The sequence below is a fragment of the Phalacrocorax carbo genome, chromosome 28 (assembly GCF_963921805.1).
Source record: "Phalacrocorax carbo chromosome 28, bPhaCar2.1, whole genome shotgun sequence".
NCBI lineage: Eukaryota > Metazoa > Chordata > Aves > Suliformes > Phalacrocoracidae > Phalacrocorax > Phalacrocorax carbo.
In genome coordinates this window covers 2,909,861-2,923,149 of record NC_087540.1, presented here as the reverse complement: position 1 = coordinate 2,923,149, position 13,289 = coordinate 2,909,861, and the positions used below count along the sequence as shown (strand labels likewise).

At 58.2% G+C, this 13,289-nt stretch overlaps 1 protein-coding gene across 1 annotated transcript; it reads right to left on the bottom strand.

Annotated features, from left to right (window-relative positions):
* Window positions 1-6,384: 6,384 nt before the first annotated feature.
* HJV (hemojuvelin BMP co-receptor) lies at window positions 6,385-13,287 on the bottom strand. Its single transcript, XM_064475300.1, has 4 exons — window positions 12,743-13,287; window positions 10,673-10,834; window positions 9,019-9,521; window positions 6,385-8,514 (listed from the first exon to the last, which is right to left on the bottom strand). The coding sequence occupies exons 2-4, from the start codon at window positions 10,764-10,766 to the stop codon at window positions 7,897-7,899; spliced, it is 1,215 nt and encodes a 404-aa protein (XP_064331370.1). The 5' UTR covers window positions 10,767-10,834; window positions 12,743-13,287; the 3' UTR covers window positions 6,385-7,896.
* Window positions 13,288-13,289: the final 2 nt, after the last annotated feature.

Genomic DNA, 13,289 nt, shown 5'->3' with positions numbered 1-13,289 from the left:
GCCATCCTTCTGGGTGCCATGGGGGGCCTTTCCACAGCCCCCCCCCCCCCCCCCGACCCCCCGGTGGGGGACCCGCACCACCTCCCCACCCACCGTGTTTTTGGGGACCCTTCCCAGGAAAAAAACCCCTCAAGGTGCTGTCCTCTCACTAAAAAGGCAGCGTGACACCCCTTCCCCTGCGCTCCGGGATCCTTCGAGCCAGCGTCTTGAGGCGGGGGGGGGGGGCACACACGAAATGACACACAACAAAATAAGCCGGTGAGAAAACGTGAGGCAAATGTTTATTTATAAGATCGCGGTGTCTAGATGTTTCTCGCCCTTCACCTTAGAAAACAGGGGACTTTTCTTCGTCGGCAATGTCATTCCTTGGCCCTTGGATTCCTTGGAAAGGTGAATAATCCCTGTGATCTAAGGGAGGACAAACAACCACGTCCTTCTATAATCGGTGCCCAGGGCAGGCCCCTCGCCCCTCTTTTCCAGCCGGGATGTGGGGAGTGGGGACAGTTATCTTGTCCCCGTAAGGGCCTTTCAACTCAGAGGAACCCTCGAATTTTCCTTCCCGGATAATTTTTGCTGAGCATACATTCCTCCCTCAGGGGTGGGGGCCATTTTGCCCTTGGTGTTTTTAAAAGCTGTTAATGCTTTTTATGGTTCAGGAAAACATGGGGAGTGGAGGAAATGGGGAAAACAATATCTTTGGAGCCACCCGAGAAAGCAGGAATGGAAAATGGGGGGCTTTCAAGAGCTCCCCACCCCGAATCAGGAAAAGGGATGTGTTTTTGTTAAGGAGTTGTCTCTGTTGTCCTTTGGAGTTTGTTTGTCCATGTATTCCTGGCACACACCGTGCTTTTCTTTCTCTGCCATCCTTTCCTTCCCCTGAAGTTTATTCACACCTGTTAGCATAAACCGATGAACCGGCCAGATAAACTGTACGATGTAAACTGTCCGCCTGCCAAACTGTGGGACAAATTTCCTTACTGGGAGAGAATTGTTTCACAATTCGGTACCTAACGGAGGAACTGCACCTTTTCCTGCCGCCTCCGGGCCCGGCGAGCTGGCCCCATTGTCTCTCGTGGCATGCTAGGCAAAAAAGGTGCCGGATTAACAAAGAATCGCGGATTTGTTCTAATTTGTCAAAGCGAGGAGAGCCTTGCTGGCTATGGGGTATCTGATCCCAAAGATGCCAGCTTGGGCCTGTGCCCAGCGCTCCCTTAGGAGCCGTGTTTACGTTCTCCCTCTCCGGTTTCCCTTGGTGCCCGTCTTTCCAAGGAACACATACCCAGCCCTGGCTGCTCGCGCTCGCACAGTGGAACGCATTCCAGCTGTGTCAAAGGACGATCGAGTCCCGAGCCAAAGAACTCGCCATGTCCGAGGCATGTTCCACCACCCCAAACCTCTCCAAATTTTTCTTTATCTGTCCAGCAGCGCTTGCCCTTTGCTCTCCTGACCCTTATCCAGCTGGAAATGCCTCCCTGGTCCTTCTGCAGAAGGAGCAGCTGTCATTTCCTCAGGGTGGAGGCTTGGTTCACAAGGTTTCCTATGCAAACAGCACCCTAGTTTAAGCAAGGGTTTCAGAAATGTTTAGGAATTTTAGCCTGTGAAAACGAGACCTTCAAAATGTCACGTCTCCTTCAAAACACAAGAGTGTCAGGAGAGAAGCCGCTTGCGCTTCGGGGCAGAGACCAGCTCTTGGGGGCTTCCTTGCGCCAATAAGCAGTTATTTTAAGGCATTTGCCCCCCGCTTGGCTCGTTCCCACGGGGATCGTGGTGCTTTTCGGATCCCTCCGGCCCTGGCTGAGAGCAAAGCTACAGCTGAGGGCGTCCCGAGCCTCGTCCTCTCCTGGCGTTCCTAGCCGGGGGCAAGGGGCAGCAAGGGCAACTGCATGACTAACCTTGTGTGCTGGGGATAACTCAGTTTAAAACCGGCAGGGTTGGGCTTGAGTGAGAAACCAGGCCCTGAGGTGACTCACCAAGAGCCCAGGCTGGCGCTTGGGTTGCGGGGAGAGGGTTGGGTAGGGCAGAAACCTGGCAGGGCAATAACTTTCAGAGTCATACTCCGTGCCAGCCGTGTCGTGCCTTGTTGGCAGCTACCCTTCTTCCCATCATCTGAATCTTGCTTATAATAAAAACCTGATGATTATAAAACCCTGGGTTTTTTTTCCTGATCTAGGTTATCAGGAGCCACTGCCTCTTGTTGCCCAGAGAATCCACGTTGCCGTCGCGGCAGCCTGTCCTTTGCCCCGTCTATCAAACAGCCAGCTGCCACCCCTGAACTGCAGGGGGATCTGGTGGGTGCCCGCCGCAGGCTGCAGCCCTGGGGCTTCTCAGTGCTGTTTTTGCTGGTTTTTTCACCATATATGGTTGCTTCCAGCAAATTCTAGGCGGGGAAGAGAGGGACGCGAAGGGATGTACAATGGCCGGAGCGAAGGGACAGAGCGTGCCTGTTGTGCAGTTGAGCAGGAGCCAGGGCGGAAAAGGCATTTCCTTTGGTGAGATTGTTTGTCTCCAGGGAACACAACAAATAAACCCCACACTGATTGCCTTGGGTGCATCTCGCTGCAGCCGGAAAACGAGGGACTGTGGGACTCGGGTGGCTCCTGGAAAGTCCCCACTGTCCCATGTTCGTGTTTGGCTGTGGTTACGGCAGTGATTCAGTGGCAGAAGGGGCTGCCTGAGATTTCTAGGTTTGAAAGCAGGCGGCGAAGCAAGGCGAGCGGCTCCGTTTCGGTTTCTAAATTAAAAGACCAGTTTTGCTGAGGGCGTTAAGGTTTGCGGTGCCTGGCTTGAGGCAGAGGAGCCCAGCACCGCAGGGCTGCTGGAACACAGCGGTGTTCCGCAGGGATCTCCTACCGGGAAGGGGTTGGAAAGCTCTCGGTGCAGGTCGCCGTTAGGGGTGTCCAAAATCAGCCTTTTTTTTGCTGCTTTGATCTGCAGTGATGGCTCATGTCCCTGCTGCCCGTGCTTCGGAGCGCTGTGCAGGCTGTGTACTTTCTTGAAATGCTTCATGGCACAGATCAGGGTCCCCTTTTCCCCTTCCCCATCTCCGTGGAACGGGGATGAGTCCTCTCAGGGCTTGGGCGCGAGGACTTTCCCCCCGGAGCCCCAAGTTTCCAGCTCCTGCCAAGGAGTGGGACACGAAAGCTCTCCCTGACAGATGGTTCTTTTGCCGTGGTGGGATTTCTTCACTTCTTGTCTGGCCAGATTGTGTGTTTGCAACAGGGGTAGGGGAAAGCCAGAGCTGAGCGTCAACAGCCTATGACAAGAGACTGAACTCAGTCATCCATAAACAAGGAGGAATTTGATCTCAGGGTTTGGGAAGTCTTGTCTCTTGTCTTATCTGCTCTGGGCAGGACGACTCGGTTGCGTTGGCTTGTTCCTCCGGCTGGGAGAGCGTGACCCCTCCTGGGCTCCAGACGCATGGCAGGGCCAGCCAAGCCCCCTGCTCCCGGCTCCGTTGGCCAAGCCTTCCTCTTCTAAAACAACAAATCTCTTTGCCAAACCAGTCCGCTGGGTCCTCTTTGTCTTTGGTGTCAGCTGGGTTTGAAACATGTTGTTATGAAAGGAGGAAAAAGGTTCATAAAGCAAAAGATTGCCTGAGTTTCTGTCCCTGCTCCACCCAATTGTCCTTTGAAAGGCCCCAGCCGGGGCCGCAGGTGGTGGAGAGAGCACAGAAATGAGGAAGTTTTCTGACTTTTCGGCAGCCAGAGAAACTCTGAGGCTGCCGGCCCGTGTGCCCGGGGGCAGGGGCTCCTCACCGGCAGTGCTCGCCCCGACCACCAAGCTCCCTCATTTAGAGAACCAGGTTGGGTGGCTAAATTTGAGGAGGGGGGAGAAACCCCTTCAGCCTCACTGATCTCGCAGGCGACGAGGCCAGGTGAGGGAACCTCTCCGGGAGCAGTTTGTGGTGTTTGGGGTCCCCGCTGCGGAGCTGGTGACGCCGCCAAAGCCTCCTCATACTTTGGGTTGGGTGGACATCTAGAGGCCCGGCCAGGAATGGCACAGGAGTGATTTTCATCCACCCACCCACGCGGGCTGGTAGTTTGGATTAGCTGGTCAGGGGACTAAAGATACTGGTGTACTTGTCCTGTCCGTCCTAACGATGAAGTTTAAGAGGAGGCAAGCGGAGCTGCCTTTCAGTTTGGCTGCTATGAGCCAATTTCTCGTGTTTTGAGCATTCTGCTTGTGTATTGGCGAAGGTGAGAATGAGTGTTGATCTGTGTGCGCTCACAAGGAGGAGGAGGAATGGCTGTAAGAGGCTGACAGGCTTTTCCCCCCTCACGAGGACAAGAGGAGGCTGGACCTCCAGACCATCTGCTGCCCAAATACCACTGACACCTTATTTCTTTTATTTCTGTGATTTGGGGTTATTTTTGATGCCAATCAAGGAGGAATGCGAGGAGGAACCGGTTTCAGCCACGCTCCCTGTTCCCGGTCCCTGCTGGTGATGCCGCTCAAGGCATTGGCGTTGCGGACGTGAGGAAGCCAAATCTAACCCTGAACCTTGCGGAAGAAGTTCTCGCCTCGGCCTTAACACCTTGCTGACAAAACACGCCGGAATCTGGCAGGAAACACGCCGGGGAAAGCTGCGCGTTCGGGCGGCTTTTAAACCAGTGCCACCATTCTGGAGACCCTCTTCCGATGTGGGCAGCTCTGGTTTGCAGGTTGGAAGCTTGGCAGCTCCAACCTCCACAGCTGTGTGCCCTCGCTGCTGCACCAGGAGCTGGCAGATGTGGCCGCCTCTGGTCTGGTTTGTGGTTTATCTGGCTGCTAATGAAGATTCGGGTTTGGCTACTACACCTCAGGCCCCGAGGCCTTGGCATTTCTCTAACTACCAGAAATCAGAGTGAGATGGGATGTAAGAGGAGCAGATTGTCCCAGACATCTCGCACCTTCCTGCGAGACCCGGCGCTGGCTGCTGTTGGGAACAACCTACCGGGGCAGGGAAACCCCAGCGCTGATCCAGGCTGGAATTCCCTCGCTCCGACTGCCCAGGTTGGCCGTCTGGATGCAGAACGGCCCGAACTGGGCTCGCTTTTGAAAACGCTGGCCAGTGTTGCCGGTGTCTTTTTTAGCAGGTGACATATGCTAGGAAACTGAAGGGCTGGATCCAAAGTCTACTGACGTCAGTGGAAATACTCTTGTTGACATCAGTGGGGCTTAGATCCACGCCAACTTTCCGCCTCTTTATTTCAGACTGCAATCTGTAAGGGGTAGAAAGGTCTCCTTTCTGCTTACAGACTTTAGCACCTCTTTGAAAGGTCTGGCTTCCTCGGCCATTGTTAAGTCGAGGATGCAGAGCGCAGAACGAGCTGGGGAGCAGGCGCAAACCCGTTCAACGCTGCGCACGTTCCCTCCGCGCTGCTGGACCCCGGCCAGGCTGCGGCTCGGGTTTAGGCGTCTGCACCGCGTCTAGGGGAGGCGTCGGCCTTGGCTGTGACGTGCTGTGACTCCCCAGCGCCCGCTCCAACCACAATCAGAGCTTCAGGCCTCCGCGAGCTGCTCGGGGCGGTCCAGCTCAGAGAGCTCTGGCCAAAGTCCTCTCTTTGAGGTGTGTCTGGATGATGCTCTTAGTCATACGGTTTAGTTTTAGGTGGTCCTGCGAGGAGCAGGGGGTTGGACTCGATGGTCCTTATGGGTCCCTTCCAACCGGAGATGTTCTATGAATCTCCTGGGCTTTGGGGTTTCTCAGGTGGATGATGTGTCAGGGGTCTCGAACCCACCTTTCCTGCCATGCCCGTGTGCCCAGGGCTTGCACAGGATCACCTCCGCCGCCTTCAGGTCACTGGTGGGCCCTGGGGACTCTTCTGTCCCCATTTTACGACTGTGGAGGGACCAAGAGGCTGGATCTGGGGGGCAAGAGTGGTCCCGCTCACCTGCAAGGGTCATCAGCCGGCGAGATCCTCGTCTCTCTGTTAGGAAAGCTACCCTTTCCCCATGGCATCCTTGTTGATTGGCTCCGTTGGCCAAAATCTAAAGGACAATTATATTTTGCACAATAAAATCTGTCCCCGCGGCGTCTCCGTGACACTGTTTCTGGCAGTCGTGTAGCATCGCCGTGTGCTGGTTTCGCACCCTGCGAGCGGCTACCTCAGATTACCGAATCAAGTCAATCCCATTTCTCTGAGGAGCTGCAGCACTGTCAGCCCCGCAGCCTCTTCAGGGATTGGATCCCCACGGGGACGTTGCTCCCGCGGGCACCGGCAGCCCCCTGCAAAGCGGCGGAGCGTAGCAGCGAGGCCGGCCGGCTTCCTCCCTCGTTCAGCCCGTGTATATATAGACCGCAAAAAGCTCCAGAGTAAAAGGAGCAGTGGGTGGAAGGCGAGATATTATTATCTTCACCTGCTGCTGCCGACCAAAGAAATAAAAGAGACAGATGACAGGAAATGAGGACTTCAAAAATAGACACCTTTAATGTCAAAACCTTCGGGGATTAGTGAGAGCCCCGTACGAGAAACAGAGAAACTCTCATGCTAGTCACCATGTGCCTCGAGTGCACGTCGGAGGAGGAAATATGCTGAGATCTCTACAAAACGTTTCCGTTTCCCTCAGCAGAAGAACCAGGGCAAGAAAACCCCACGAGCTGACCAAAGAACCTGCAGATACACTGAAACATGAGTTGTAGAACCTCCCTTTGCAGCTCGGCAGACGCTCCGTACCGGGGTGATCTGCGGTTCTCTTTCCCCGAGCCCATGCTCCTGCCCGCATCCACCGGCTCGGTGCTTTGCCTCCGCTAGGCCAGGGCTTGGCAAGGCTCTTCCTACGGCCCCACGGGACAGGAACGGCAAAGTTTTTAATGTGAGCCCTCTTTATTAAAAAAAAAAGTCTTTGCATATGGAAAATATTTCTTATCATATACTCTATCTGCTTTAGTTAAAACCTCTCGAATATATTAAACCTCTAATTTGGCCTTACCTCTATAGCTATGTACATCTGCTAGTAGTTGCCCTGCCCATCGATGGAGTCGTACGGCTTTTCGCCGTCTTCGTAACTAATTCTCTTTTCCAAGTCAAACCCACGGTCTGGCTTTGACTTGAACGGGGTTGTGACAGTGACAGAGAAAGCTGGGCCCGAGGGGGAGGAGCACCACAGGGTGTTTTTCCTCACTGAGACTTAACGCTGGTCCAAAGTCCAGAACCGGCTGTACTGAGTCCTAGACAGGTGCCAACAGGACAAATAGCAGCGGTAGCCTGAGATGTCAGAGACCTGACGCTCTGCAGCTCCCGATGCTGGAAATCAGCCCGTTACTGATCCCGAGAGAGGAGAGTACGGTCTGACGCGGCTGATTTCTAGCTCAAAAATCTCAAACCTTGGTCACAACGCTCCGATAACCAACTCGCCGCCTTGCTTCGCTCTCGTGCGACTTTGGTAGCAGCTGGCTCAAAGGGCCCCAAATCCACCAAAGGAGATTTTTTGACGGCTAAAAACTGGGACCTGGGCTTTGAGCCCGTTATTTCTGAATCTGTAGGGTTCCTGAGTAAAAGTCTGCTCTAGTAACGCTGGGGGGAAGGGTATAAAGCAAGTTTATGGAAAGGCTTTGAGGGGCAGAGAGGTTTTCTAAACGTGTCTTCACCCCATGGATTTCTTTTTCTGTGATAGGGCCGCAGTGCCCTCATCTTCAGGAAAAAAGAAATGCATCAGAATACGACAAAAAATAGAGATCTGCCTTTGGGAGAGGAGCCAGGTTCAGCCGGTGCCGTGCGTGCACGAGCAGTGGGTGCAAACCAGCGTCCCGCCGCCTTGCCTCTCCAGAGCTGTGGGTCTCTGACTCCCCGCTGCCACAGGGAGACGCGATCCCAGCTAAGGCAGCCCCGTGGGTCTGGAGCCAGGACCTCTGGCGGGTCACCCCCGTGGGCCAGCTGGATGCGTCCCCTGTGCCGCAGGCAACACCAGCAAGAGTTAAAAGTGCAACAAAACAGCCTGAAGACTGGAGGTGAGGAGGAGGAGGAAGGAAGAAGAGGTGTGCGGGCAGCCTGCCCCGGCCTGGAAGATGTGCAGTTTCTCAGTGTTGGGAAGGAAGACCTTGGCATCCTCCAGGGCTCCGTGCGCCGCCATGGTGAAGTTGGCGTCCCCCGAGGTCACCACGTCGAAGACGCACGACTGGAAGTAGACGTCCTCCACGGGCAGCATCTCCTTGCAGAGCGCCCGAGCCGTCTCGGCCGCCGCGCGGCCGCGGCAGCACTCGCTGCGGGAGATGCGCTGGCTGCGGGGGCAGCCGCCCACGCAGAGCTGCAGGTCTTGCTCCTCCGTGAAGGCGCGCGTCACCTCCTCGGCTGCCCGGATGGAGAAGGAGAGCTGGCGGCCGGCCTGACGGACGGCGATGGTGGTGCCAATGTACTCCGCGCGGATCTCCACGTGCCGCCCGGGGCTGCGCTCCCGGATAGCCAAGCTGCTCCCGCCCGGCCTCTCGCCCCCGTTCACCGAGCCGTCCTCAAAGGCTGCCGGCAGGTTGTCGATCTCGGCCTGGTAGACCTTCTGGTCGATGCATTCCTTCATGTTCTTGAAGATGATGGTGAGCTGCAGAGAGCGGATCAGAGCGGGTTTGGTCTGACTGGCCGGGCGTGAGAGCGGCGGCCGTACCCCCGCCCGGGGTATCGGCTAGCTCAGGCACACATCTGCCTCTCCGATGCATCCCCCTCTGCCCCAAACCACCTCTCCCACATCGCTGCAGTCCTTTGGGGAAAACAGCAATGCTTCCTTCTTTCCTTCCTTTGTTTCCTTCCTTCCTTAGTACCATTTAAACAACTGCAAACCGAGGCAGAGCCAAGCCCGGCCAGCCTGCGCGTGGGTAACCCACAGACCACGCATCGTCCCCGGGCAGCGAGGGGAGCGTTTGCAGGTCCCTCCGCTCCCCTCAGGGCCCTTCATCCCACTTGTTCCTGCCGACATTAATTCCTGCGCCCACGTGGGTTTAGCTGAAGCTCTTGCTGCCCTCCCCAGCCATTTTAGGGAGCGCCCCAAGCCGTTGCTGCATCCCAGGGGCGCGTGGGCTTGCTGCCAAGCCCCCCGCGCCAGCGTTACCTTGCTGGTGACCGTAGCGTTGGACCCCTTCACCACCGGAGAGCTGGTTGCTTGCACAAACAGGTAGTCATTGTCCAAGAGAGGCCAGGAGCCCTCCACTCGGCAAGTGTGGAAGTCATCATGGAAAGTGCGGATGTGGGGGTCCCCGAAAGCGGCGCAGTGCTGGTAGCTGGGGGGCTGGCCGTGCTTGTAGAGAAAACTCTTCTCGTAGTTGCAGATATCGAGAGACTCGAAGCCCTGATGGTTGGGGGCCGGGGGCCGGGGTCGGGGCGGCGATGTGGGACCTTCCTTGGAGCAGTTGTTCTGGATCATGAGGTCCTCGATGCCGTGGACGGCGGAGTGGTAGGCCAGGTCGCCCCGGCACGTGCGAGCCGTCTTGCGGGTGCAGTGGGAGTAGGAGCGGAGGGCGTTGCAGTACGCCGCGTTCCTGTTGGCGCCGCGCAGGTTGAGGGTGGCGGCCACGTACTCGGAGTTGCAGCGCAGGATCTTGCACTGGGAAGAAACTGGGAGAGACGGGACGGCCCGGAGCATCCCAGTAGAGCTGTAGGGGTGGGGAAGGGCGGCCCCTTCGCCTCCCACCCCCTCCCACCACTGGGCCCACTCCACATCTCACGATGGAGGCACTTTCTAGAAGCACTTATCTCCCTGTATTAACCAACGCAGTGGCCAATTTAAATGATCTGTTTCTTACGTGCCTGAGGGGAATGAATTCAGGGCTGCCGGCTGCAGAAACAGGCTGGAGCCCGGTGCCGAGGGCAGCCACGGGGCCGAAGGGGCGTCCCGAAGCAACTGGGATGCGAGATGGTACCTGAGGCACGAGCAGAGCCGCGAGCTGGGGCAGAAGTTGTGACGGTGGCCCTGGGACGTGGCTCAGACTGAGATCCTTCGCCCCAGGCCTTGCCAGGGGATAAAAGGGAATTTCTCAGCCGGGAAACCCCTTTGTCCCACTTCAGCCTCGGCCGGGCCGTGCAGTCGCCCTTTTGCGAGAGGCTCGATTGCACCGAGGACATCCCGCGCCTCCGACGGGATCCCTCCCACCGCAGAGGGCAGCGCCGTGCGCCACAGCTCGGGAGAGCCAAGGGCCTCGCCCCAGCGGGCATCGCGTAGCTCATTAAGCAGCTTTATGATAGACAGCGGGGTTATAAGGGACGGCTGCCCCTGCGAGGGGTGAGCGGCGGCCAGGGGTGGTGGCACGCTGCTGTCTGCGTGCTCAATTTAGGTGTTGCAAGTCTGAGCCCTCCTGGAAGAGTTTCTGGGGCGCGGGAAGGAAAGCGAAGGGCTGAGAGATGGATGTGGTGGGTGCCTTTCCCTGGAACACTTTGGGCTTAGGCTGGGCCCTGCTGTCCCTGTCTTATCTCGGGAGATAGCAGAGGTTTTAAGGGGAAGCTCCTGCTGTGGGAGAGCAGGGGGGTGCTCTCCTTGCCGCGGCCGCCCTGGCAGGGTGGGCGATGCTGGCGGGAATGCTGCCCGCCCTTCCCTCTGGCTGCGGTGGGCCAAGGGCATGCTGGTACTGCCTGAGCCTCGCGCCTGCGACGGGAGCATCTTCCGCTCGCCCCAGCCACCTCCGCCGTGGTTGTGCCCTCCCTGCACCCTGGGGCTGCGGCACCCCTGGGCATCCTCCCAGGGGTAGGGCTCTGCCCACGCCGTTCCTTACCATGCCCGCAGAAGAGGAGGAGGAGGAGAGTGCGAAGGAAGAAGCTGGGGTTTTCCAGCTGCCGCGGGCTCTTACTGCAGGCAGGTTTCCCCATTCCAATCCATGCAGAGCCTGGGGGGTTGCTCACCCGCTGGCTTGTCTCGGCTTCATTTAGCAGGTCCCCTGTAAGCAAAGCGGAGGTGGGACCCGAGAGGCACCAGCCGACGCGAGCTGCAGCAGGTCCGGAGCCGCCGGCGCCCAGGCAGCTGCCGAACGCGGCCCCGCAGGCTTGGCTGCGCCGCTGCCTCCTGGGGGAGGCAAGTTTTTGAGCAAAATCCCGCAGGGTTTGGGTTTTTTTAAATGCTTTCAACCACCGCAGCTCTCATCTTCCACCCCGAGGCAGCTGGGCTGTGTAGTTCAGTGTGTCAAAAAGTTAAAGCCTCCAGCTGCGCTCGGAGAGGATCTGGGAGCTCCAGGGGCTGGAAGGGACATTCGCAGCAGGCATGCGAGCAGCCGCTGAGTGCGGAGGGGACCCGAACCGTCCTACGGGTCAAGTGCAGCGTCGGCTGCCGCCGTGCCCACCAAAGCGAAGGTTTGGAGCACAGCACCTGAGGGGACAGGGGTCGATAAGCCAAATTAGAAGAGCGACCGCCGCGACGTCCGCAGCCAGCGCCGCTGGGTCATCCCAGCACCTCCTGCTCCACCAAAAACCTGCGCCCTTGTTCCCTCAAAGCTGGGAAATGTGTTCTCAGCCGCATTCCGCCTTTCCCCCTGGCTCTGGCCACTGCCTGGGTGCCGGGGGGCTCGAGCTGCTGGGAGGGGAGCGCAAGGAGCCGCATGCATCCCGGCAGCGGGCTGCGGCCGGAGGAGGTGCAGCCACAGAATAAAACTTAACTTCCCTTGTGCTTCATCGGGGCTGGGGATTTGAGTCCTTGGTGGCTTGTTTTAACAGCCGGTTCTTAGTCACTTGTTAGCCAAAGAGTGACTTTTTGCAAAGGTCGTTTTGAAACTGCTGTATGTGAAATCAGTATTTTTTTTTCTCCCCTTTAGGGTGTGAGAGGTGCCAGTTGCCAGAGGCCGATGCTCTCGGCGACGTGCCTGTGCCTGGCACCCCGGGCAGCCCGAGGAGCTGGTGCTGCTGGCGCTGCGATAGCTGGTAAGTGCAAGCTGCAAGTGGGAGGGGGAAGAAGAGACTAAATTCTCATCCTTTTCTCAAAAAAGGAGAAATCCCAGCCCTACCAGCTCTGTCTAGCACCTTTCAGCTCCCTTTTTGTGGCTGCAGCCATCAAACAGCCGCGTTAGTTGTACTGGCTGGCGCGGTAACGTAGCTGCGTGCTGGCGGCCCCCCGCGTTCCTCCGCCAGCTGGATAATGGCTAACGGGGCAGATGTCCGGGGTGAAAACGTGCTTCAGGCCTGCTGGCGATGCTCCGGCTGCCAGCCGCTCCCGGCAGCGAGGACGAGCTGAGCCGACCATGGCAGAGGGGGGGAAGGTGGTCCCAGTAGCCCTGGGGACACGAGACCCAGTACTGGGAACTGGGAGCTAGGCTTGTATCTGGTGTGTACTGGTGAGCGAGGTACAAGCAGACTCCTCTGATGCCCGGCACTTGCTCTCTCGTGTCTCACCCTATCTTGTTTGACCCTGTTTGACCAGGCTGAGCATCTTGGGGCTCACGGGAGCTGGTGACCCCTCAGCGCCACCCCCAGAATCCCCCAGAGGTGGTGACACGGAGGGGACCGGGCGCAACGCTTAGCAGATAAACAGCCTGTTAATGTGTGGTGGAGAAGCGTGCCTCTGGCCAGGGCAAGGAGAAGCCCTGCCACGGGTCCCATCGGCAGCAGGGCTTCGTTGGGATGCCCTGATCCCAGTGGCGACAGGAGAGAAGCTCCCCGAGTCCCAGGTGTGAGGGGAGATGGATGGCTTCTGGCTGTGCCAAGCAGGGGAGCGAGGGGGGCTCGGAGACCCCAGCCCTCCCCCTGTTTGGGGCCACCAGCACGTGGGGCCAGAGCCTGGGGTGCCCCTGGGTGCCCATGCCGACATCCCGTGCCTCTGACCCTCATCCCTGCCCTCGCTTTGCTGCAGCCCCGCTCACCTGCATCGGCCTGCTTGGAGATGGGCTGGCTCCTGGGACGGGGAGCTCCTTCCCTGGTGGACACACGGCCCAGCTTGTCCTTGTCACCCAGCTCTACCCCAAGTGACAGGCAGAGAGATCCGCAGGGTGACAGCCGGGGAAACGCCAACCTCAGCCCTGGGCGCCTTCATGGCCTCGCAGCCGGATAAAATCCAGGGCGCTGGGGCAGAAAGCCCGGCCGGGGACGCGGGGAGCAGACCCCAAGCGGGGCATCGCGGTCCCTGCTCTTCCTCCCCTGGCTACCTTTGCTCCGTCCTCTTCCCCCCGCAGGGCAGAGGATGGGTGTTGAAATAGATCCGCCTAAATTTAGACAGGCTAAAACCCAGCCAAGAGCAACAAGTGGAGGGGGCAGAGGGAGACAGTGTGTGGCAAGGGGAGGGCAGAGGAGCCCAAGGGAGAGGTGGGAGCCCCCAGACCACCCTGGCTGGGTGATGCTACTCTGTGGCATGGGGTCACAACACTCGTGGGGTGCAGCACGGGCTGTGGGAGGGGGATTCCTTGGAGCTCA

Excerpts from the sequence above, each read along its gene's own strand:
- HJV (XM_064475300.1), bottom strand. The coding sequence starts at position 10,766 with ATGGGGAAACCTGCCTGCAGTAAGAGCCCGCGGCAGCTGGAAAACCCC. Across the intron at positions 9,522-10,672 it reads CCTCCTCTTCTGCGGGCATG|TTTCTTCCCAGTGCAAGATC; the intron begins GTAAGGAACGGC and ends CGTCTCTCCCAG. Across the intron at positions 8,515-9,018 it reads ACGCTACGGTCACCAGCAAG|CTCACCATCATCTTCAAGAA; the intron begins GTAACGCTGGCG and ends CGCTCTCTGCAG.